Source organism: Adiantum capillus-veneris, chromosome 19 (genome assembly GCF_014529385.1).
Source record: "Adiantum capillus-veneris isolate H3 chromosome 19, ASM1452938v2, whole genome shotgun sequence".
NCBI lineage: Eukaryota > Viridiplantae > Streptophyta > Polypodiopsida > Polypodiales > Pteridaceae > Adiantum > Adiantum capillus-veneris.
In genome coordinates this window covers 57,536,316-57,562,336 of record NC_140949.1, presented here as the reverse complement: position 1 = coordinate 57,562,336, position 26,021 = coordinate 57,536,316, and the positions used below count along the sequence as shown (strand labels likewise).

Below are 26,021 nucleotides of genomic sequence, written 5' to 3'. Positions count from 1 at the left end.
TATCTACCGAAGGAGGCTCCAACTAGTCAAGCATAGAACGAGTAGGTCCCTCATCCCACCTGGCCGATTGAATAGGAGCCCTCTCTCTCATCAGACAACCATCGGTGTCCTTGACATAAGATACCTAAACCAATGGCTGGTGCTAAATCTCCTCCAAACATCTCGGCTCTTGCCCGATCAAACTACCCCGCATCTCTCTCAAGTCTTGCACCAATGATCTCATAAAAGGGGCGCATTGATAGAATCAAGTGAGGGCACACTGGTGATAGGAAGTGATACAAGATGGCTCGCTACCAATGATAATCAATCCGCCCTACACTCTGGGTATAATAACAATTCACCTTGCCACAGTGTTCTCTTGAGCCATTCGAGCCTCCCCAAAGAAAATTGCAAACTAGGCAGCGCAACTACGATAAATAATCGAGTGCAATGTCTAGAGGAGGTAGTATACCAAGTTGTCGCAAGGATGGGGCTCACAACCAAAGCTCTGCCTTCAAGAGGAGAGAGAGACTTATCGAGGACCAATGACAGAGCTTTCTTTGAATGGACTTTAGAACTGACTCAAACTGTTGCTGCACAGTAATGTAAATACACACCTGAAAGCCCAGCTACCGATAACTCTTGACTACGAGCTAGCTAAGTGAACTAAGCCGAGAGGCCCCAATGGTACTCCTCCACACCTACCAGAAGTCCGTGTGACTTGTGCCAAATGATGCACTACCACTAGTTGGACAGAAAACTGAAAGCATTGAGCACTAAATTTTCAAGAGCACGTGCATCATAATGTGAGAAAAGCAAAGTAGCATTTGCATATTCCTGATCCAAAAGTTTAGTCCCCTCAAGCCCCTCAATAACTGGCACGTGAAGATTGCGGAACTGTGGAGAGTCAAGACCTACCCCGCAAGTAGAGAGGGATAAGTTCGGCAAAAAGAGAAATGAAATGATATATTAACGTCTTCAAAAGGCCAAAATGACCTATGAGACCATACAAAGTGGTGAATCTAATACAATGCCTGAAGTACAAGTACGAAAAAGTACTGAATGTAAAATGTGAAAATGAAAATGAAGTGTGAAGAAATGTGAAATGTGAAATCTAGAATAGGCCCTCAATGACACTCTGGGTGTCGTGCTAGAATGCCTCTCATCTTCTGCTGGAGTCTCCGTCGATAGAGTGTGCTCCTGTGTCTCAGTTGTGGTCGTCTCAATCTCCCGAGCTCAGTCGCCCTGTCAATGAGGGTGCCTCTGGTACGAATGTGGGTACAACTCTATGCTGGTGGTTGGTCTCCCGACTCCCTCGATCCAAAGAAATCTGCGATTTGTCTCTGTGAGACTGTCGTACTCCATGTCTCCTCAGCAGACTATCTCTATGTCGATGTAGCTCAAGTAGATATAAGCCAAGGCATCTCTGATCCTGATACCTCATAGACTCTATCTAGGGGTCCAAAACCCTCCCTGAATAAGCAATGGAAGCGCCCTCGTATTTCATAATACACAGTGCAGTGGCATATGTAGTGTAGCTCTGTCTCTGGCTCTCTATCGCATAGCTGGCATATCCTATCCTCCGGTGGTATCCCTTTGAATCTACCCGTCTCAATCTCCAGCTGGTGTGAGGATGTGCGAATCTGACCAATAGCACATCGCAAACCATGAGAAAAATGAGTGTCCATGTAGCTCGGACGAATCACAAACCCATCTCCCGAAAGTTGGAGAAGATGCTCTTTGTAGAAAGCCATCTTCGTGCCCAACTCTTGCATCGGCTCTACCCATGTCCTCCTAGTGTCCAACTGTATAAGATCCTGACGAATGAGTCTAGTGATCTCCGTCCGTGTGACTGGCAATGAGGGTGCATCCAGGGAATACTGAAAAGGAGGCAGTCTATCCATGCTGAGACCATGCCTCTGAAACCATGAGGTCACCTGCGCATACCAACATGATGCGTCTCCTTGCATTGCTAACTGTCTAGAGGACTCAAGAGCCAATCTAGTATATCTGCCTCTATGTGTATCCCATAGACTGTGCATTTAGGAGGGGCGGCTACCTCCGCTCGAATAATCGCATGTGGTATGGAGGCCTTGGCTCTAATCATCCGGGATATCATAAATACCAAGGGTCTATCCATGCTCCTCCAACTGTCATGATTCACAGATGGTCCCCAAACCTGGACCCCATAAAGCATAGCTGAAGCAACCAAAGTATCAAGGAGCCATAGCTTTGTTCGTGGTTCTTGAAATTGAACCTGCGAACACATCCTCTCTAGCCCTACCAATGCCGCATAGGCTCTGGACAATCTAGTCTCTGCTGCTCTCCTCAGAGTAAACCTCGGTCCCGTGAATACCACCCCCAGATATGTATATGCATCTGTGTACTCCACAGTGTCCTGACCATATACGAGTGTAGGTGCCGATCTCTTGACCCACTGTGGTGTGGTGTTAAACACCATAACCTTGGTTTTACCAAGGTTTACAGACAATCCACTATCCTCTGCAAAGCTAGTGGATAGAGAGAGAGAGAAATGAAATGTTATATTAACGTCTTCAAAAGGCCATAATGACCTATGAGACCCGAAAGTTACAAAGTGGTGGATCTGATACAAAGTCAGAGTAACAAAATAACCTAACAACAGTACAAAACAAAGATATATACTATGGGGTCCTAAGTTGATCGATGTGAACCAAGCAAAAGACTAAGCCAAAAAAAAAAAGGACGGCTTGTTGGGATAGCTGAATCACAAGAGATCTAGCATTCGGTCGTTGGCGAATCTCATCAATTTCCTCCATGGTTAGTAGTCTGACTGGGCGTCGTGCATGCCTAGCCAGCGTGCTCCGAATTTTGTGTCGTAGCCTGCGTCGATGCTGTGTAGTTCTTTGCAGTCGCGGGCGCGTGGATTTCCCCAATTCAATCGCTCGGTCAATCAGTGTGCCTCTGGTGTGAGACGAGGGGGGGCTCTGCTGTGGGAGTGGCTCATGCGGCTGTCCCGTGTCTGCTCTGAAGAAGAGAGAGAGAGAGAGAGAGAGAGAGAGAGAGAGAGAGAGAGAGAGAGAGAGAGAGAGAGAGAGAGAGAGAGAGAGAGAGAGAGAGAGAGAATGAAATGAAATGAAATGTTTATTAACGTCTACAAAAGGCCTAAAAGACCTATGAGACCAATGCATCACATCCTCATCAAGTGTGTCCAAGTGTCTAATACAAAAATAAAGTACTAAAGTAAAGGCTAAACATCTGAAAAGGAGGGGGGGTGAGTGGCTGGCATAGGAGCAGCCTGCTAAGCTCCAAAAATCTGGTGTAGGGGTGTCCTTTTGGGCTTGGTTCTGTCCTCTGTCATCCCATGAACTATTTCATGGGTCTCTCTAGCATGATATCAATCTCCTGCTTTGTGAAGATCCTCGTAGGAGTCGCTCTGTATCTCTCAATGATAGCCCGAATACGCTGGTGGTATATGGAGCGGCGGCGTGACCTGCGGGGAGGTTGTGGGCGCCCAGATCTGCTGATCTCTGTGGCTCTCTCAAGCAGAATCCCACGTGGTGTGGGTCGGGCTGTCGTGTAGTCTATTGCTTGGGGGCGGCCACTCAGGAAGTAGTCTGTAACTGGCCTCTGGATGTGGGCCCCTGCCTAGAACACGTCACCCTCTGTAATAGGTCCTCTCTGTGTCGCCGTAGTTCGAGCAGGAAGAGCCCAAGGCACCGCTGATCAGTGTAATCCATCACCCTAGACAAAGGCCCGAAGCCATCTCTGAAAAGATAGTGGAAGCGTCCCCTGGTCTCATATTACACCGGACACCGGCAGATATAGTGCTCCTCTGTCTTTGGCGCTATGTCACATAGCTCACAAATCCGCTCCTCTACAGGAGTCCAAGTATATCGCCCTGTCTGTATATGTAGCTGATGGGAAGAGGTGCGGAGCTGACCCATCATTGAGCGGAGTCCATGTGAGATTTGTGAATCCATGTATCGCGGCCGCAAGACATATCCATCCTCGGAAGTGTGAAGAAAATGCTCTCTATAAAAAGTCATCTTCTTTCCCAGTTCTTGAGGGGGGCTCAACCATGTCCTCTGTGTGTCGAGTTGTGTGAGATCGTGTCTGACTATCCTGCTGATCTCCGGGCGAGTCAGTACGAGCGATGGTGCATCCAGGGAGTATTGAAAAGGTGGTAGCCTGTCCATCGTGAAACCATGTAGCTGAAACCATGTTGACATCTGTGCATACCAACATTTGGAGTCACCTCCCAAAGCTAGTTGGCGGGATGATTCAAGGGCCAATCTAGCATATCGGTGAGATGGCAGATCCCACAATCCATGTAGATACATAACTGACCTGGTAAGTGCCTTGACCACCATCGGAGTAGCTGCCAGTTCTGCCCTAACAATCTCATGGGGCACTGCTGCCTTGCATCGAATCAGCTTGGAGATCATAGTGACAAGAGGTTTCTCCATCCCTCTCCACCCGTCAGAGGTTTCTCCAGACCGCTTGCGGTGATCAAGACTTGGTCCCCAAATCTGAACTCCATACAATAGGGTGGATGTCACCAGCGTATCAAACAACCACAGCTTAGTACGGGGCTCTTGGAACTGTATTAATGAACACATCTGCTCCAAGCGTGCTAGAGCTGCATATCCTTGTGTAAGTCTAGAGGTTTCTGCCTCTCTCACGGAGGAGGAGGGTCCAGTGAAAACAACCCCCAAGTAAGTGTAATCCTCAGCCAGCTGCACCTCTTCCTCGCCGAAGAGAAACGTTGGTGCTGATGCCCTCACCCATTGTGCCGTGGTATTAAAAATCATCACCATGGTCTTGCTGAGGTTCACAGACAAGTCTCTATCATGTGCATATCTCTCCAATGTATCCAGCTGGCTCTGTAATCCTTCTGCTGATTCGGAAATGAGCACGAGATCATCGGCATACAACAACAGGGGTATCCAAGTCCCTGATAACAAAGCACCTCTGTCTCCATCTCTGTCAATATAATCTGAGAGAGAGAGAGAGAGAGAGAGGGGGGGGGGGGGGGGGGGGGGGGGGGGGGGGGGGGGGGGGGCATCGATTGGGATGAGCCAAAATGACGGCCTATGTATGCATTAATCGCAATCGCACCAGAGGCAGATTTGTAAAGAGATGAAATACCAACAATCCATCGCTATGGAAATCCAATCCGTTGCAAGGTGCCATTTAAAAAGGCTCAATCTACCTGATCATATGCCTTCTTGAACCGAGAAGGATAATAGCAAGCGGCTGGTTGGACTGCCACTGAACTTCCTCATAAAAAGTGAATATGTTGTCCAAAACACATCGGTCTTGGACAAAGTCTCTCTCTCGGATCACTTTGGCCCGACATTCACGACGCCCGGTCAAACTACTGACCATGGAGAAGATTGATGAGATCCGCCAGCGACTGATGATGGATCTCTTGTGATTTAGCTCTTTTTGAGGATACACCCACATTCTGTTGTAGCCCTTATTCACTACTCTCACCCCCCTACTCATATCCTACACAATTCCAGCTAGCTACTTAGTTCGCATCTAGTAGTTTAGGATTCTGTAGTACCCTTTTTTTTTAGTACCTTTTACTTTTGGTACTTTTTGGTACTCAGACATTGTATCAAATTCACCGCGCTGTAACTTTTTGCTCTGATAGGTCATTTTGGCCTTTTGAAGACGTTAATATAACATTTGATTTATTTCATTTTTTCATCTCTCTCTCTCTCTCTCGGACGAAGCTCTGGCTCTTTGACACTTTGGTGGCTTCTGCATTGCTTTATGGAGCTGAGATTTGGGGACCTTCATTGGATCATCACGGGAGGACAGGCCGCAGTGATGGATGGGGGGACATGGAGAAGCCTCTGGTCTCTATGATCTCGCGGCTCATTAGAACCAAGGCTTTGGTACCACGTGCTATTGTCCGAGCAGAGCTAGCTGCCCCCCCGACTAGTGGTTGAGGCGCTCACCAGATCTGTCTCCTTCATACATCGCATGTGGGAACTTCCCAGAGACAGATATGCCCGCCTTGCACATGAGTCCTCTCAACAGTTAGCCATGCAGGGAGATACAGCATGCTAGTATGGGGAGATGACATCATGGTTTGAGGCCCATGGGTTCAACATAGACAAATTGCCTCCCTTCCAGTACTCACTGGATGCACCCTCTTTGATTCTTACACAATCCGAGATCACGAGGCTCATCCGCCAGGACTTGACTTAGCTAGACACCAGGAGGACATGGATACAGCCAGCACAGGAGCTGAGCACGAAGATGGCTTTCTACAGAGAGCATCTTCTCCAGCTTACAAAGGATGGTTTTGTGACAAGGCCCAGATACATGGACACCCACTTGTCTCATGGGATACGATTTGCTATTGGCCAGATACGCACATCTTCACACCGGCTGCGGTGGAGAGATACAACGGAGCACCAGCAGAGACCGGGACATGCCCCTTGTGTGACATCGAGCCTGAGACAGAGTTACACTACACATGCCATTGCCCCGTCTACTACGAGATACGAGGCCGCTTCCTTTGCTTGTTCAGAGAGGGCTTTGGACCATTCTCCAGAGTCATGCGGTACGAGGATCAGAGATGCCTGGGTTTGTTTTTTCTCGACCTGTGCAGACACAGAGAGAGCGTGATGAGAGGAGAGGCTAGCCAGTCTCAAAGACAGATCACAGATTTCTTTAGAGCTGCCACTGGACACCCGGAGGAGTTACTACCACAACAGAGCTCGTCGCCTCACACCAGAGGTACACTGATCGACCGAGCGATTGAGCTGGGGAGATCCAGACGCCCACGACTGCGCGGAGGACTACACAACATCGACGGAGGCTGCATCAGAGGATTCGGATCACTTTGGCCCGACATGCACGACGCCCGGTCAGACTACTGACCATGGAGGAGATTGATGAGATCCGCCAGCGACCGATGCTGGATCTCTTGTGATCTAGCTATCCCAGCTAGCTGCTTAGTTCACACCTAGCAGTTTAGTTTAGGATTCCATAGTATTTTATTTTGTCATTCTGTCATTTTGTCATCTTGTTACTCTGACTTTGTATCAGATTCACCACATTGTAACTTTCTGGTATCATAGGTCACTTTGCCCTTTTGAAGACGTTAATATAGCATTTCATTTCTCTCCCCCTTTTTAGAACCTTTTCTTTTTATTTTCGGTACTCACACATTGTATCAGATTCACCGCATTGTAACTTTTTTGTCTCATAGGTCATTTTGGCCCTCTGAAGACGTTAATATAACATTTCATTTCATCTCTCTCTCTCTCTCTCTCTCTCTCTCTCTCTCTCTCTCTCTCTCTCTCTCTGCAAGATCTTATCCAGCTTGTACCAGGAGGACATGGATAGAGCCATCATGTGAGTTGGGTACGAAGAGGGCTTTCTATAGAGAGAATCTTCTCCAACTCACGACATACGGATTTGTCACACGGACCAGCTACATGGACACACATCTATCTCATGGGTTACGATGTGCCATAGGCCAGATACGCACATCTTCACACCAGCTTGGGGTTGAGACAGGTAGATTGAGAGGCATACCAGCAGACAAGGAGGATATGTCAGTTATGCCAAGCAGAGCCAAAGAAAGAGTTTCACTTCATATGTCACTGCACAGTCTACTATGAGATTCGGGGATGCTTTCACTATTTATTCAGAGATGGTTTTGACTCGTTAGATAGAGTCATGAGATATCAGGATCATAGATGTCTCTGATTATTTCTACTTGAGATACAGAGACATAGAGACTCTCTATTGAGAGGGCATAGACAGAGACAGTCCCAGAGACGTATCTCAGATTTCTTCAGTCGGAGTACCATAGAGGCAGAGGGGCCACCACCACCACAGAGCTCCGTTCCCACCCATACACACACCAGTGGTACTCTCATTGATCGAGCCATAAAGTTCGGGAGATCGAGACGACCACGAATGAGGACGGGAGCCACGCAGCACCGATGGAGATTGCGACAAAGGATCCACAGGATTCTAGCACGACGCCCAGAGTGTCGATCAGGATAGGCTTCATGCTATTGCTATATTGTATCATGGTGACACTTATCCCCACTTTGTACCTTTGTGGCATCATACATTGCTCAGCTTACCAGCCACCCATAGGAGTCGGTAGCACTCCTATCTCAGTTTTTAGTTTGTAGTTTTCTTTGTTTGTACCCAGACTTGATACTAGACTCACCATTGTAATGAGTTTGGTCTCATAGGTCATTTTGGCCTTATGTAGACGTTAATATATCATTTCATTTCTCTCGGAGACCTATGGGACCAAACTGAAAATAGCAGTGGAATTGCAATGGATCCCTCAAGCTTGATGAGGGTGCCTTTGAGGACAGCTCTAGAGAAAGGACATTGTGTTTTATTGAGAGACTCAACAGGCCCCGGGTCAGATGATGCCACATGTGACTGGATACAAATGGGAGAGAGCTCATCGAATAGATGCCAGATCTGAGCATGAGCGTAGAAGGGAAGAAGGGGGGGGGGGGGGGGGGGGGGGTTTGGTTTATCAATTCTTTTTACGGAAGATTTGCAAGCGCTTATACATATTGCTCGGAGAGACGATCATGCCAGGTACATGTGGGTGAGATTGAAGGCTGACATGGGCAGATTTCTCTATATTGCCATATGCTACTTTGCTCCAACTGCATCCACTTATGCGTCACCTAGAGGAGAGTCTCCTTTCTTTGTACTTGATGATGACATATGGGAGTTCTCTAGGGATGGAGATATCATTCTCTTGGGAGACTTCAATGCTCGAAGAGGCAACCATCAGAGAGTCTTCTATGATACTTTAAAGGAGACGTTGAGAGAACTGGACACCATAGACATGGGATTGGACAGATGCTCACAGGATATGGAGTGTACATAGTATGGGAGATGCCTGGTAGATATGGGCATTGCACATGGGTTAGCCATACTTAATGGATTACAGAGATTCCCAAGCACCGCTTTACCTGTTCCGATAGGGGCTAGCACAGTGGATTATATTATGGCCACGCCGAGCTTTCTTTCTTATATTGAGGACTTCACAGGTGGACCTGGGCCCATTAGGGTAGCAGTCGATCATGCCCTTTTGACACTAGACATCTCCTTTCAGTTCACCACAGCTCCGAGGACACAAGTAGGAGGTCTTACAACAAATACTTTCAATTCGGAGACGGACTCTGTTTACATAGACGTGATTTATAGGTGCCTATGCAAAGAGGATCTAGGGCGACCTTTGGAGAAGCTCACCCATATTCTGACAGAGACTCTACGGGATGCAGCTAGAGCATACACAGCCCGAGCAGAGACACCGTTATGGGACTATGCCCCAAAACACCCATATTCTGACAGAGACTCTACGGGATGCAGCTAGAGCATACACAGCCCGAGCAGAGACACCATTATGGGACTATGTCCCAAAACAGCGAGTAGAAAAACCTCTCCTGAACCCTGCCTGCCCAACTGCACACATTCCCTCCCTCTCTGCCCATCTACTCAGCTGCTGCTCAAGATTGGATGCGTACAACCGTGCCAATGTGTGTCCAATCATGATAGTACGATAATTCCCAGGCTCCAAGTATCAGGCAAGCCCTCACACATGGCACGGTTAAACATAACTGCTAGAAGCTCTGCTAGTAGATCTCTGGCATGTATGAAATGCTTAGCCACTATGCCATCATGATGATATGCTCTCCCAGTCCTCATCCTGTCAATGGCCTTCTTCACCATCTCAGCCGTGAAAAAAGGATAGTTCGCACAACAGGGGACCTATCAAAGGTGGTGCACTCCACTATTGGAGTGAACAGGGATGCCCACTTCCATCAACTCATTTTGGTATATATGTTGATGAGGTGTCAAAGTACATTGACAAAGAGGGAGATAAAGGAGCACAGCTATTAGGTACTTGGATACCCCTATTGTTATATGCAGATAACATTGTGCTCATAGCTGACTCACCACAGGGGCTGTAGATGCAACTTGATGCATTACGGACCTTTGCACATGATAGAGACCTTTGCACATTACGGGCAAGCTTCAGATAGAGATAGGCAGATACACATCAGTAACTCAGTTCCCCCATATCAAAGGGTATGCTAGCTATGCCACCTAGAGCGGGGGATAGAGGAGCATTATATATGTTGATGTCCGGTGTATTTGGAGATACGAGGCTGCTTCCACTGTTTATTCAGAGAGGGTTTCAGTCCTCTTGCTAGAGTGATGGACTACATCGATCAGAGGTGTCTTGGGCTTTTCCTACTTGAGATACGCAGACATAGGGAGACATTAATTCGGAGTTCAGCTCCAGTCAGAGTATTGACGTAGAGGCAGGTCACTGATTTCTTTAGATGGGGTCATCCTCAACAAAATCAGAGGAGTCTCCATACCACACAAGGAACTCTCATACATAGAGCTACACAGATTAGCAGATCCAAACAACCACAAGGTGGTGGTAGATCATATCGACGTCATATGTTTTATCATCGGATCTAGGCCATCATTGAGAGGCATAGAGTGGTTCCTACTAGGTTCTTCACAAAGGAGGAGATTGAGGCTATGAGGCAAAGGCCTATGAGAGACTTCATGCGATTTCATTGTTGTGTAGTTAAGTTTTTTTCATGCCGGGATGTAACCTCTTAGGCGCCTACTAGATCAGTCTCCTTTGTGCACAGCTTGCGGGATACTACTAGAGACAGATATGCTAGACTGGCCCTTGAGTCTTCCAGACAGTCAGCTCTTCAGGGGGACACTTCATGCTGGTATGCACAGACAACATTATGGTTTCAAATGTATGGCTTCACCATGGACAGGCTGCCCCCTTTCCAGTACTCTCTTCAGACACCCTCAATGTCTCTTACACGGGTGGAGACTACTAGAGTCATTCGTTAGGACCTGATCTAGCTGGATACCATGAGGACATGGATAGAGCCGCAATAGGAGTGGGGCACGAAGATGGCTTTCTATAGAGAGCATCTTCTCCACCTCACAGGAGATGGGTTTGTTATTCGACCCAGCTACATGGATACAAATATGTCTCATGGTTTGCGGTGTGCCATTGGTCAGATACACACATCCTCACATCAGGTGGGGATTGAGACTGGTAGATTTAGAGGGATACCAGCAGACAACAGGATATGCCGCGTATGCCATCTAGAGCCAGAGACAGAGCTACATTACATATGTCATTGCAAAATGTACTATGAGATTCGGGGCCGTATCCACTGCTTATTCAGAGGGGGTTTTGGCAGAGTTACCCGGAACGCGGAACGGGAACGACGACGGGGACCCTCGCGGAACGGGGGAACGGCGCGGAACGGGAGGCATAAAAAACACCCAAATAATGCTTGAGAAGGGAATGGGTGTGAGGGGGTGCATTTTAATTTTTGAGTCCTTGCACACTAAAAAAACACCTAATGTTCATTGCAAATTTGCAAAAAACTGCCTATTTCTTCCCATTTTTGAGAGTTGGCTGTTTTGGGCCGTTCCGGCCGGCCGTTCCGGTATCAGGTGGTCACCCGGAACGGCAAAATGTTCCGGGGCGTTCCAGCTTGGCAGAGGGGGAGGGAACGGCGTTCCGGCCTTCTAGGGCCTGCGGGACGCGTTCCCCGGTAACTATGGGTTTCGGTCCTTTCTCTAGGGTCATGAGTTATGAGGATCAGAGATGTCTTGAGCTATATCTACAGAGTTACACAGATATAGAGACAGTTTACTGGGGAGAGAGAGAGAGAGAGAGAGAGAGAGAGAGAGAGAGAGAGAGAGAGAGAGAGAGAGAGAGAGAGAGAGAGAGAGAGAGAGAGAGAGAGTCCCAGAGACGGATTACAAATCTCTTTTCACTAGATATGGGACAGCCAGAGGAGCAGCCATCACTTTAGAGCTCAGACCACACTCATTCGACCACTACCGGCACTCTCATCGACCGAGCACTGGAGCTACAGAAATCCAGAGGGCCACGATTGAGGAGAGGGGCTACTCAGCATCTGCGGAGACTACAACAAAGGATTCAAGCCATACTCTCTCAACATCCAGAGTGCAGATGAGGATGGATTCTAGTAGTAGTAGTATTTTTGTTCTAGTCTTTTTGTACCCAGACATGGTATCAGATTCACAATTTTGTCACTGTTTGGTGGTCTCTTGGAATAGTTTCCCACGACATTTAAAATTCTCTTCTTCCCGTGTGTGTGTGTGTGTGCGTGTGTGTCTGTGTGTGTGAATAAGAAGAGGAAAATGGTATAACCTTTCTATCACCCAAATGCTATTTCCCTTTTGAATAACAAGTCTTGAGTTCAACTCTCGTCGGATAGATCTTTGAGGTCTCTTGGGATAGTTTCCCACGACGTTAAAAATTCTCTTCTTCTTCTTCTTCTTCTTCTTCTCTCTCTCTCTCTCTCTCTCTCTCTCTCTCTCTCTCTCTCTCTCTCTCAACATTTCATTTCATTTCATATTGTCTACACATTGTACTGCTTAGTCCACACATTTCACGCTTTCACCTTTCACACCTATCAGCTTAGTTTAGGATTCCGCAATATTTATATTTGGTTATCCTAGTTTAATTTATTTTGTTAATCTGATTTTGTATCAAATACACCGCATTGTAACTTTCTGGTCTCATAGGTCACTTTGGCCTTTTGAAGACGTTAATATAACATTTCATTTCATTTCTCTGTGTGTGTGTGTGTGTGTGTGTGTGTGTGTGGGAGACTTCAAAAGGGATTAATCATCCGTTTCCCATCCATGGAGGCAAAGGACTTCTTGAAGAAGCGTCCTACTCTAAAGAAAATGGGCATATTCCTTGGAGATGACCTCACTCTCACAGAGCTTGCACATATGAGAGAGGTAATGGCAGAGATTCAAGCGGCAAGGGAGAAGGGAAAGACGGCCTTCTACAGAGATGGTCAGGTGGTGATTGTAGAGCGGCGCTCCACATGATGGTGCGAGACCCATGGGACCACACTCAAAGTTGCCACTTGGAATTGTAATCGATCTATGCGACTTGATGTGGGCGCCTTTGAGGATAGTTTCACGGGAAGAGACATCGTCTTCTACTCTGAGACACATCAAGCCCCTGTGCAGTCTATGCCTCACATTAGTGGATATAGATGGGAGACTGCCTGCAGACAAGAGACACGATCAGAGCACAGAGGGCGTGGATCAGGAGGAGTGGCAGTGTTATTTAGGGAGGAGTTGCAGCCATTGATACATATTGCCCGCAGAGATTAGCAAGCTAGGTACATGTGGGTGAGATTGAGAGCAGAGACACACTGATATCTTTACATTGCTATTTGCTAACTTTCCCTCGAGCACGTCAGTGTATGCACAACCCAAAGGACAGTCCCCCTTCTCTATTTTGGATGATGACATATGGGAGTTCTCTAGAGATGGTGACATCATCATTCTAGGGGATTTCAATGCTAGGACTGCCCATCATCACACAGTATTTTATGATACTTCAGAGGAGATGCTGAGAGAGTTGGATGCTGCAGAGAAAGGCCTATCCAGACTATGACAAGATGGAGAACACACTGAGTATTGACGACACTTGATAGACATGGGGACTGCACATGGATTGGCCATCTTGAATGGCCTACAGAGATTTCCCGCTTCAGGGGGTTTTACATGCTTTCCACACAGACATGGAGCCAACACAGTGGATTATGTCATGGCACAGCCGAGCCTCATCTCTAGTATCCAGAATCTCACGGTTGGACCCAGACCTGTTGGTGTGGCAGTGGATCATGCTCTTGTATCGTTGACCATCTCTTTTCAGTTTAGTGTAGCACACAGGCTACGGACAATAGCCCCTACTCGCTACACCTTCACACGGGAGACGGACTCTGTATACATAGATGGGATCTACAGACGCCTATGCACAGAGGAGCCAGGGCGACCTCTGGAGGAGCTTACTACTATATTGACACAGACACTACATGATGCAGCAGCAGAGGCATACCCACATACCCAGGCTGAGCAGAGACGCCACTCGGGGAGCATGCCCCAGAACAGTTGGTATGATGAGGAATGCTGGGACACTAGAGCTAGACTTCAGAGCGAGGTGCTTTTGGGGGACATCACTCATAGACAGTCACATATTGACTTTCGACGCCTATTGTGGCGGAAGAAGAGGGCATTTTTGGCTCGCTTAGAGTAGGATCTATATCATTTATTCTTGAGTCAGGATTCACGTGAGGCATGGCGGCTCTTTCAAGAGCACCCCCCTCCCCCCCCCACACTTCAGAGGTCTTGGGCCAGTATGCATCATCTCTGTACACAGTTCCTGAGCAGCCCCCCCTTCCCAACCCTCCCTATCCATGCCCACACACATGTGCTTTTTTCACCGCGGAGATGGTGAGGAAGGCCATTGACAGGATGAGGACTGGGAGAGCATACGATCACGATGGCTTAGTGGTTGAGCATTTCACGCATGCCAGAGATCTACTAGCAGAGCTTCTAGCAGTAATGTTTAACCGTGCCATGTGTGAGGGCTTGCCTGATACTTGGAGTCTATCTACTATTGTACCTATCTTCAAGTGGGGAGACCCTATGGAGCCTGGGAATTATCGCACTATCATGATTGGACACAATTGGCACGGTTGTTTCTTGAGTAGCAGTTGAGTAGATGGGTAGAGAGGGAGGGGATACGCGTAGCCGGGCAAGCAGGGTCCGGGAGGGGTTTTTCTACTCTTGACCATATCTTGACACTCAGAGCCATCATTGAGGAGGGTAGATCGCGTGGGAGATGGATCTATTGTAGCTTTGTGGATTTCTGCAAAGCATTTGACACAGTGCCCAAAGCTAGATTGATGCGCAGAATACAGCAGATGGGAGTACCCACAAAGCTCATTTGGGGGGTCATGGCATTATACAGGTCAGTAGTGGGGCAGGTACGCACCTCAGAGGGTCTATCCATACCAATTCACTCCACTATTGGGGTGAAGCAGGACTGCCCGCTCTCTCCTACTCTATTTGGTATGTATGTGGATGAGGTTTCTGACTACATTGAGAGAGATGGTGATAGAGGTGCACAGCTGGCAGGGACATGGATTCCATTATTGTTATATGCTGATGATATTGTGTTGATCTCCGACTCTCCGGAGGGGATGCAACGTCACTTGGATGCTTTGAATAGGTTTGCTCAGCAAAGTGGTTTGTCCGTCAACCTTGGTAAAACCAAGGTCATGGTATTTAATACCACCCCACAGTGGATCAGGAGGTCAGCACCAGAATTCACATACGGCCAGGAGACTGTGGAGTATACAGATGCGTACACTTACCTCGAAGTGGTTTTTAGTGGGCCAGCATTTTCATTGAGGAGGGCAGCAAAGACTAGACTGACCAGAGCCCATGCAGCATTGGGTAGATTGGAAAGGATGTGTTCACAGGTTCAGTTTCAGGAGCCTCGGACGAAGCTCTAGCTCTTTGACACTCTGGTGGCTTCTGCATTGCTTTATGGAGCTGAGATTTGGGGACCTTCATTGGATCATCACGGGAGGACAGGCCGCAGTGATGGATGGGGGGACATGGAGAAGCCTCTAGTCTCTATGATCTCGCGGCTCATTAGAGCCAAGGCTTCAGTACCACGTGCTATTGTCCGAGCAGAGCTAGCTGCCCCCCCACTAGTGGTTGAGGCGCTCACCAGATCTGTCTCCTTCATACACCGCATGTGGGAACTTCCTAGAGACAGATATGCCCGCCTTGCACTTGAGTCCTCTCGACAGTTAGCCATGCAGGGAGATACAGCATGGTGGTATGGGGAGATGACATCATGGTTTCAGGCGCATGGGTTCAACATAGACAGATTGCCTCCCTTCCAGTACTCACTGGATGCACCCTCTTTTTTTTTCCGAGAAAAAGATGCTTCTATTAGTTAATGAAATCTGCCCATAGGGCTACAACCACCTCTGCAAGAGAGGGCTACAACAAGCATGATGGGGAGACTCTCCCAATGAAAAAACAGCATATATACAATGAGGCTACATCAAGAGATGGGAGGAGGGAAGAGCCACACAGGTGGACAGTAGTGCCATCTGAGCACCCCCTGGACTATGGTGTAGAAAAGCCGAGGGCGCCAGAGTCGAAGGAAAGCCTCGCGGTGCTCCCGCATGCGGTCGGAGCTGCCCTGTAGTCCCTGAAGCCGTCCTCTGAGAGTATGAATCAGCTCTAGTCAAAAGTCACGAACTGTCTCTGCTGGTGGCACAAGGCGAGCCTCAAAGATGCGGAAATAGCGGGCCCGCCAGATGAACCAAAGTGTCAGGCCACTGATGAGCTCCCAACACTCCTCTCTCTCACTGCACCACTCGTGTGGGGTAAGCTCTTTAGTGTAGGTCGCCCCCCTTGCATCACTATCATCTTGCTGGTGGAAGATAGTTCAAACTGAAGTGCCGGGCCCGTGAGGGTGGACCAAGCCGCTGCCCCCCAAGTGTACTGTCGAGCCGTGGAGAGAGCAGGCATCAGCCGAAGAACTCGTAGCCAAACCTGCTGGGCCGAGGGACAGTCCCAAAGACAATGACGCTGACTCTCCACCAATTGGTCACAGGCTGCACATGCGCCGAGAGACCACTATGCACAAGCCAGCTCCCTACTGCTGTGGCTGTGTGTGCAACCAGCCACTGAAACAAAGTGACGCGCCTCGGCTGCCTGGAGTCCCACAGCCTCTGCCAAAAGGCTGCCAAGAATTCGACTGTGAGGCCCTCCTCCTGCCAATGACGTGCTGCAGCGGGGCGGGCCTCTCTCTGTGCTGCAAGTATATGACGTCCAAGCCGAACAGTGTATTGAAAGAAGGGGACTCGTGGGTGGTCTGCAGAAGAGAAGGGGTCCCTCCATAGCCACTCACCAGGATCCCACTGTACTTGTGCCAGTGGACAACACTTCCAAGCCCATAGCCTCCAGTGTCCAGTCTCAAGAGCTGCTGGGTCAGGGTCTATGACGCAAGTCCTCCCACATATGCCCACAACTCGGATCCTCTGGAAACATCACTCTGCTACCTGCGGGGCCTCTACTGCAACTCGTTGTAATCGTCCCCCACCCTGAAGCTTGAAGAACAGGGCTGGGACAGTCTCTGAGCAGGCCCTGACTGAAATGAGAACCTCCAGTCGTGCAAGGCTCCCATCCACCGGGGTGCTACTGGCTCGAGAGGCGTGAGCCACTCAGCTGGAACTGACTCTGAGATGTCCTGACACATGCTCTGCACCCCTCTCATGCCCTGTAGCTGGAAACCTTGCACCTCCGCTGACAAACCTGTGAACTCTAGCCAATCACCTAGAGAGTGCGCTGGACCTACTGCCATGGGACCCCAAGAAACATGAGGCCGACTCCCAACCAAGTGGCCTCTCTGAGTGCTAACCATGGGGTTCCAGACGAGGGGCTGCCGTAGGGGCTCCTTCATGCACGTCGGCTGTCTCTGCTCTAGGCCACGCCGTAACAGCTCCCAAGATCGAAGCAAACTCACAGCGAAGCGGTCCTCCAGTCTCCTGCTCAAACCAACTCGGCGCAACTCTGTAAAGATCCATCTGGTCGAAGGTTGCCAGGGGCCTCCTGACTGAGGCACCGTGGCACGAAGCCTCTGCAGCAAGAACTCCTTCTAGGGCTCCTCTCTTGGAAGAAGTCCTCTGACTACGAACTTCCCAAGAAGGGCTCTGCTCTGCTGTGCTGGATCAATGATCCCAAGCCCTCCCTGAGAACAAGGAAGTGTGATGACCGACCAAGCCAGCTTGGCTCGGGCAATCTGAGTGTCACGATCTGACCAAAGGAAGTTCCTGATCAGCCTCTCTACCTGGTTGATACAAGAACTCGAGAAGATCCAGCAAGAAGTGATGCACCACATAGTCACCAACAACACCTGGTTGGCAACTACTACTCTACCAGCCAACGAAAGTCGTGCTGAGCTCCAATGTAACAGCTTTCTCCTGATGGACAGGAGAAGAGGAGCAATCTGCTGCTCGGGGGACAAGTCCAAACCAACCTGACAACCCAAGTACCGAACTGCAGTCCCTGGGGGAATCCACCTGAAACCCTCTCCTGGCATCCAATCTGGCACAAGAGCACTGCCAACCGAGAAAGCCACTGTCTTTCTCCAGTTGATCAGTGCGCCCGATGCACAACAGAAGGTCTCCAAAGCTTGCTCACATGTGTGTAGGTTGGCCTCCTGGCCCTCTAAGTACAAGGCTGAGTCATCGGCAAACTCAGCGTCCAGTAGCTCATCTCCCCGAATAGGGAGTGCTAAGCCCCTCAGACCAACCTGCTGTGACACCAAAAATCTGCTCATCGCCTCCGCATAGAACATAAAGAGAAAGGGGGCAAGGGGACAACCCTGTCTGACCGAGCGTGTGAGCATGAAGCGCTCACCTCTACCTCCTGCCAAAAGCACCTGAATGTGAGCTTGTCTGTACAAAGTTGACACCCCTCTGATCCAAGCATCTGAGAAGCCCATCCTGCATAGAGTGCCCTCTAGAAAGTCCCAGTCAACTCTGTCGTATGCCTTCTCAAAATCGAGAAGAAGAATCACAAGGTCCTCCCCACGGAGCCGTGCCAGGGTAGAAGCCTCCCAGAACGTGAAGATGTTGTCAAGGATACTGCGTTCCTTGACAAAACCTGTGTGAGTCCCATGTATAAGGCTCTCTAAAAGTGGCTGAATCCTCAAACTCAGAGCCTTGGCAAGAATTTTGTAGGCTGAGTTGAGGATGGTGATGGGCGCCACTGTCGAATCTCATCCAAGGAGCCACCCTCCTTTGGAATGAGGTAAATCAGGCCCTCACTCATGCTATCCGGCATCACTCCTGTGTGCAAAATGTATTGAAAGGCACTACAAAGATCTGGGCCAAGCAGGTCCTAGTACTCCAAGAAGAAGTTGGGAGTTGGCCCATCCTCACCTAGACAGCTACCACGAGGGAGGGCCCTAAGAGCCGTGTGCAGCTCCTCAAGCTGAAGTGGCATCTCTAGCCTCTGGCGCATCTCCTCAGTCACAAGACAAGGCATCTGTGCCCAAACCTGCTCTCCCTGCATGCATCCTGCCGCTCTGACTGGGGCTCAACCGACAGTAACTCACGGTAAAAGTCAGTAGCAACTGCACGCATATCCTTGGGCTCACAAACAACTGACCCATCGGGTCTCCTCAACTGATTGACCTTGGCATGCGAGTGCCGAGGTCCCACTTTCTCAAAAAAAGCACCTGTCACTCTGTCACCCACCTGAGTCCACTGAGATGCCTGTCGGTGAAAGGCAAACTCATGACGCCTTTCCTCTGTGCTAGCAAGCTCTTGTCGAGCCTGCTGTAACTGCACCTCCAACCATGGACTGTCTGGATGCTGCTCCTGCATCCTCTGTAGTGAAGCAATGCCTCGTCTGAGACGTTGCTCCTCCTCTCTCGCTGCAGCCCGGCGAGCCAGAGACTCCTGGAGAAAAAAGTGGCTAAGCTAAGCTAGGCCTAAGGCCACTCTGTCTGCAGGTAGAACCTGGCTGTCCATGCCCTCTGTCCAGAGAGCCTCTACCCTCTCTCTGAGTGCTGAGTCCAACAAGACCCGCTTTGGGATGCGAAGCATCGTGCTCCCACTCCTTTGCCTGTCTGCCACTATGAGGATCACTGGTGCATGGTCCGAGAAGGATGTCCCTGCCAGGATGCCCACTGATCCCCCCAAGTCACTGAAGTGGTCACTAGTGTAGAAGCGATCTATCCGCGATAGATTCACTCCTCCCACTCTGCGGTCCGATTTAGAGAAGGCAAGACTGGCTGGAGGCCTCACAAAGCCAGAGTGCTGCCATGTATCCAAGACCCTCAAAGTCATACACAACCTCTCCCAAGCTGCTAACTCGACTCCATGCACAGTAGCATGGCTGCCTCCAATCCTGTCAGAACGGTCCTCCAACATGTTGAAGTCCCCTCCTACACACCAATGGTCAGCCTGCGGCAAAGACTCAACAATCTGTGACCAAAACTCTGCACGAGCACTTGCCACATTGGGCGCATAGATGTTCAGGAAGCCCACAAGGCCACCCTGAACCTGCATAGTAATCCACTGAGCCCTGCCTGGCACAATAATCCCTCTGCCCACAATGGCCTGTTGCAATGAGTCCGCAATAGTCATACATACCCCACCCTGGATGCCTCCAAGTCCAAAAGCAGTTGACCAAAAGGTATCATATCGTCCACGCAAAATCTGACCACATCGCCGAATGCGGCTCTCAGACAGATGGTGCTCTTGAAGCATAAGGAGATCAATCTCTCCTCCCATAAGGCAACGCTGGAGCTCCTGACGCAATCGGCCCCGCTGTCGCTGAAACTGGGGCCCACCTAGTCCCTGCACGTTCCACGAGACGATCCTCATGGGGAGCGAGAGAGAACAGATGTTGCCGCAGCAGCAAGACGGGCTATCTTCGAGGCTGGCTTAGATGTGGAGTAATCCGCATCCGAGTGTCCTCTAGATAGGCGAGACTGCAGTGAGTGCCTAGCCCAAGCCCAAGCAGAGCGAGCCGTGCGTAAAGCAATCTCCTCTGTCCAGGAGTCCTCATGAATGTATACATAGCAAGGCAAACACTGCGTATTAGCAAAAAAGTACACCACAATGTGCCTACATCCTACTGAATCTGGGGGTGTCACCGCAAACTTGGCCAGTGGCCACAAAGTCTGCAGCAAATCTGCAACTCCAAGTTCTCCCATGTGATGAGAGAACTCGAGAACCTGTGTATGCAACCATCCCAACACTGAGTCGAGGGACCATATGTCTCGGCCCTACCACACAGGGAGAAGGGAAACCAACTGTTGAGTCCAAGGCCTCTGTCCCCCTAGCGGCGAGAAACAAAGCATGGACCCTGAAGCAGGTTGCCTCGTGGTTTGCTACGGAATAGCCGAGAAAGCGATTGAACCCATAGTCGAAGAAATCCCAGCGGCGTCGGAGGTCAATGCTCGTCAGACCACGAGGGATAGCTGCAAGGGAAGATGTCTGAATCTGCAAAGGGGGCCGCAAGAAGGGATGACCCTCTCTCGCTAGGCGACTCGTGGCAAAGGCGCTGCCAAGAGATCTCCTAGCCGCCGGCGAGAGACCAGTCTCCTGAGTCGACTGTGGAACTGGAGCAGGAGGGGGGGAGGAAGGAGCGGGGGGGGGGGGGGGGGGCGGAGGGGAAGAGGAGCGGGGTGGGGCGACAGAGATAGAAGGGCGAGGTGGAGAGGCGACGGGAGCAGAGGGCGGGGGGGAGGATGAGGAGGAGGAGGGGAATTCTGAAGGGGGGGCGGCTGTCGAGGGTGAAGCGGAGGTGGAGGCTGGCGTAGGGGACTCCTCCTGCTGAAGAGGACCAAAGCGGTTCCCCGTGGTAACCCACTGCTGTGGAGTAGGCACCTGAGGGCCACTCTGAGTGCCAGGCTGTCGCTGTGGCCCTTGGCGTCGACGGCCACAGGCCTGCTGCCACCCCTCCTCTGCTGGAGCCCCAGGCTCGGAGGGTGGCTCTGAATCTGTGCGCTGTGCCGCTGACTGTGGCTGCGGCCCAGCCTTGGCAGTCTGGGGCTGAGGCTGAGGTGCAGGTCGTGGCCTCCTCCGTGGACAGGCCTTCGCTAGGTGACCCATCTGTCTGCAAATGAAGCACTGGTTCGGGAGGCCCGAGTACTCCACACTCTATCTAAACCAACCCCCACTCACCCGAGGCAGAAGGATGACCTTCGGGAGCGTGTGGGTATCTCTGACCAAAACTCGAACTGAGGGGATGCCAGCCGCCTTGGCAGCTATTGATGCTGCCGTACGAGGTGTCTCCAGGAGAGTCCCCATGGCGGAGCCAATCCTGGAAAGAAGTGGTAGGTACTCCCTCCGTAAACCCGGAAAGAAGACTGAGATGGGGATGTCTGCCTCCTCTACTAGCACATCCGAAGTCGGGTCAAAACCATGTCGCCACTGTCGAAAGTGGGCGCGTGATGCTCGGATGGCCAGTGGACTCATAGCTATGACCTTGGAAGCCATCTCGGAGGTCTCGAACTCGATTTGATAGTACCCCCGTCCGAGAATCTGGACATCCAAGATCTTGCCCACCTCTGCGAGAAGGCGAGCGTGGAGAAGGTCTCGCAGTTCTCCTCTACTAGGACGGGTGCCGAGAATTTTGTAGATGACCCAAGTCGCCTGCAAACGCTCTACCTCAGCGGCTAGGCTCGCTTGCTCTATCGGCGATAGAGCAAGTCGAATGGTGGGCTCAGCGGGGTCGGGCAAGGGGGCTTCTGGCGAGTCCCTCTGTGGCGAAGCTGGAGTCTCCATCTGTGTCTACTGCTGTGTCGTAAGAATAGGTCGACAGGCGGACGCTGCAATCAGGCGCAGGAGACACTGCCCCAAAAAATGAAGCAATGCCGAGGAGGCCGAACTGCAGCGGTTGACGGGGAGAAACCGGGGGGGGGGGTAAGGGGAGGGCGGAAACGCTGGCGCGCGGGAGGAGGAGGGGGGTGACGGGGGGGGGGGGGGGGGGGCAAAGGAAAGGCAGCGGGCGGCAGAGGGCAGGCAGCGGGCGGGCTGGCAGGGGGCGGCGCAGGATGAGAGGCAGCGCGGGGGGGAGGGCAGCGGGCTGGGGGGTAGGGGGGGGGGGCTGGGGGGGGGGGGGGGGGGGGGGGGGGGGGGGGTGAAGCTAGGCATGCGTAGGTGGGCAGCAGTAGCGAGCTCCGTATCTTGTCTTGGATGCACCCTCTTTGACTCTTACTCAGTCCGAGATCATCAGGCTCATCCGTGAGGACTTGACTCAGCTAGACACCAGGAGGACATGGATACAGCCAGCACAGGAGTTGGGCACGAAGATGGCTTTCTACAGAGAGCATCTCCTCCAGCTTACGGTTGATGGTTTTGTGACGAGGCCCAGATACATGGACACCCTGTGCTATTGGCCAGATACGCACATCTTCACAGGCAAAAATAAAGGCTTTTTTCGAGAGCCAAAAAGCAGCTGAAAATGCTAAGGATGACATGCATGAGAGTGCTTCCTAAAAACCTAGTCCCAAGGAGCAAAAGATTCACCAGCAGCATGAAACCAGATGGATGAAACAAAGGCCCATATTCCCTCTCCCTTCCCCCTGGATGAGCCTTGTGATGGCACCTCTGGCCTAGTCTCTTCCTGAATGACCTGCTACGTGTGCTCCTGTGATACTTTGTGTCAAGTACACCCAGCTTCCATGCGATCTTTCCTCCAACAAACAAAGCAATGGATGATCTGGAATGCCAACAAAGAAAACTCTCTGCTAGATATCCCTACTGCGTATAGTAGCCAGAGAAAGTAGTGAAGAGTCGCTCTAAATGGTGAGTGTACAATCAACATTTGCCAAGGTCATGTCCCACCAGGCACATGTCCCAAAGTCCTCAGTTTATCGCATAAACGTTGGAAGGAGCCCAGCTGTCCTCCCAGGCTGGAGAAATCAATTGCACACCAAGTAGCAGAGCTCCAGGCATTGGTTAGGAATCACCCTTATGCCGGGTGTTGATCATCATCTCCAAAGGTCACTGTCACACCAATCACGCGTCTCAAACTCCTCTGTCTCCTCCACATATGGCATAAACTCTGGAAGCAGACCAGGTACTCCGACTGTTTCAATCCTTTTTGCGAGGTGTTCCGTCGTGTGGGAGTGAGGGAAAGGAGGAAGGTGGGGGTATATAGAAAAGGCAGCAGGATTTCTTATGTTGTGTTCAATCTTTTCCTCATTTTTCTGCCACTGCAATTTTTCTGTACTTTTATCTTTGACACGCTGAAGCCTTTCCCATAATGGCCACAAAAGTTGGTTTTCATAAGCAGGTGTGGCATTTCCCTCAGAGTCGATGGTCTCAAGATAAAAAAGAAGGGAAAAATCTTGTCCATGATATGCCTTCAGAGTTACCCCAACTGGGTGCCCCCATCGACAGATAAAATAAAATTTAGCGCTATTACTCTAAAAGACGTATTTACTGAAAAAAAAAAACTTGAATCATTTATATTCAAGAAGGCAGGAAGTCTATAATGTTTTTGTCCTGGGTTCCATGAACTTGTTGCCTGAAGCTGTTTTTTCTTAGTTTTCAAAGATCTAAAGCTAGATTTCAATTCTTCTTCAGTTATGTGGATTTGCTACTCGGAGAGTTCAAACACTATGCAAATAAATTAGCTCATGCAGACATTCCAAAGGAGGTAATTATTAATTGAGCATTGATCATTACTATTGAAGGAGTTAATTGTATAATTTTGTGCTCAACTTCCAATAGATCCGTCCTATTTGAAAATGATCTGTTGTATGAATGCAGCTTTAACATGCATTGTCTGTTTGTACTTGTCACATAAAGTGTTCTTTGTATACTATTATCTGCTTATCTTGGCAGACCCGTGAGATCCTACTGGAGTTTGGAGTGGATAACTTAGCGGAGGTGCTAGTGGAGGGTTTTTCACGGACAAAAAGGTGTACACATGAAGGACGTGCTCTGATGTCCCTCGATCTGCAGGTTTTGATCAATGGGTTAAAACATCTAGCTCCACAAAGGCTTGCAGTGAATTTACAAGTGGTGGAAGCATACATTAAGGTATTGTTTGATGGCTATTTTTGCCGTGAGCCTTCACTTGTGGGAAAAAAATTATGAATTTGATTTCTGTTTGACTTGTAGGCGTATTACCTTCCTGAAACCGAGTACCTTTATTGGGTACGAAGTCATCCGGTATGCTTATATGCTAATTGTGTTTATGTTACAAATGAAGTAGGTCAAGAAAATGAGCTTTCCTCCTTTCTTTGTACACAGGAATACACCAAGGCACAAGTAATAAGTCTGATTAACTTGGTTGCTTATGGTCACAAATGGACGAGAAAATTGAGGGCCGACTTGTTGGAGAAAATTGAGGCTGGAGAATACTGATGGCTCACCATGTGTGATGAAAGCCACGAAGTCTTGAGCTTCCTTGCGCGCATCCCTTCCTAATTTTGGCCTCCTAGAGCTTCTCTCCGGTGTTAACTCTGGTACTATGTAGACATCAGCATATTCTGCCCGTCACCATTTCTTCTTGGCAATCACCATTCAAGGGAAGATTAACCTTTACAAAGGGAGCTAATTGGTGAGCTGACCAATTTGTTCTGGCGTGAGCTGCGGTTATGGGTGCTGCCTGGACATTGCGCATATTTTTTGTAATATTTCTCAAGAGGCGACCGGCTCCCATCTCAAGCCACCTCAGATAGTTCAGAAATGGCGGTATCATGTACCTGTTTGGGCTGACATGTCCCTGCACCTGGTACAAGTGTATAGCTATGTGCAATTTTGTATCCCACTGGCACATTCGGAGAGTTGTTGTGGTCACAAGGGAATCATAGCTGCCCATTCTTTCTTATATAGAGATTTTCCCGGTTGAAAGTTGGGAGTCAAGCCTCCTTGGACCACATGTACAGCTTCCGTGTATCTTTTAAGACTTGAACACTGAATAGAAATTCAAGAACAACTTTGCCTCTGTATCATTACGCTAACTCCCATTCTTTTTAAAGGGGTTCTTCAAGGTATGTAATAAGGTCTTTTGATAGCTGTCATCTCTGAGAGGGCATCTCATTGAAACAGAAACATACAGTAACTAATGTTCAGATACCGATGCCTAGTAAAGATGAGAGCCTTATTACAGTAGCCTCACTTCTTGTGCCTTGTTTCCACACTACATATCCTATTGATCGGTTCATTTCAACATTACATTTTGCAAAATTAGAAAGGGTGTGGCGGTAGAGCTGTACTGTTCTGAATCGGCGGTCAGGCAGGGAACTCTACACTTTTAAGTTCATTCTTATGGTTTAATAGCATAATTGTAGACTCACTTAAAACTGCTTGTCGGGAAACCACATGTTTAGTGTTTTTACTCCAATATTCCACAGTTCCACTCTGTTAAATTGAAAGCAAGGAGATTCTCGATTCCTTTTCTCTCGGCATGCTACACAACACCGTAACATCCCCCCCCCCCCCCCCCCCCCCTAATTGACACCCCTAGGGAGGTGGGATCAATGGCCCACAATAGGCATCGCGAGGTTGGTGCAATTCAGGCCGTCCGATCGCGGTTTGAACTAGGTGTGAACTAAGACTGAACTCGGGAAGTATGTGCACCACACCAAATTTCGTGTG

The 26,021-nt window shown here is 49.6% G+C and overlaps 2 protein-coding genes across 4 annotated transcripts in view; one reads left to right on the top strand and one right to left on the bottom strand.

The window, feature by feature from the left end:
• LOC147434071 (coiled-coil protein) overlaps window positions 1–25,539 on the top strand; it is a 167,844-nt gene extending 142,305 nt beyond the window's left edge. For 2 of the 3 annotated variants that reach the window (XM_086490691.1, XM_086490692.1), the window contains 4 exons: window positions 24,000–24,072; window positions 24,261–24,458; window positions 24,540–24,590; window positions 24,672–25,539. In XM_086490691.1, coding sequence (XP_086346817.1) covers window positions 24,000–24,072; window positions 24,261–24,458; window positions 24,540–24,590; window positions 24,672–24,785 — 436 coding nt within the window. In that variant the 3' untranslated portion in view covers window positions 24,786–25,539. The remainder of the gene's footprint in view (window positions 1–23,999; window positions 24,073–24,260; window positions 24,459–24,539; window positions 24,591–24,671) is intronic. The other variant, XM_086490693.1, reaches the window with a different exon arrangement.
• On the bottom strand, window positions 2,818–4,903 carry LOC147434072 (uncharacterized). Its single transcript, XM_086489879.1, has one exon. The coding sequence runs from the start codon at window positions 4,776–4,778 to the stop codon at window positions 3,762–3,764; it is 1,017 nt and encodes a 338-aa protein (XP_086346005.1). The 5' UTR covers window positions 4,779–4,903; the 3' UTR covers window positions 2,818–3,761.
• Window positions 25,540–26,021: the final 482 nt, after the last annotated feature.

Excerpts from the sequence above, each read along its gene's own strand:
- LOC147434072 (XM_086489879.1), bottom strand. The coding sequence starts at position 4,778 with ATGGTGATGATTTTTAATACCACGGCACAATGGGTGAGGGCATCAGCA.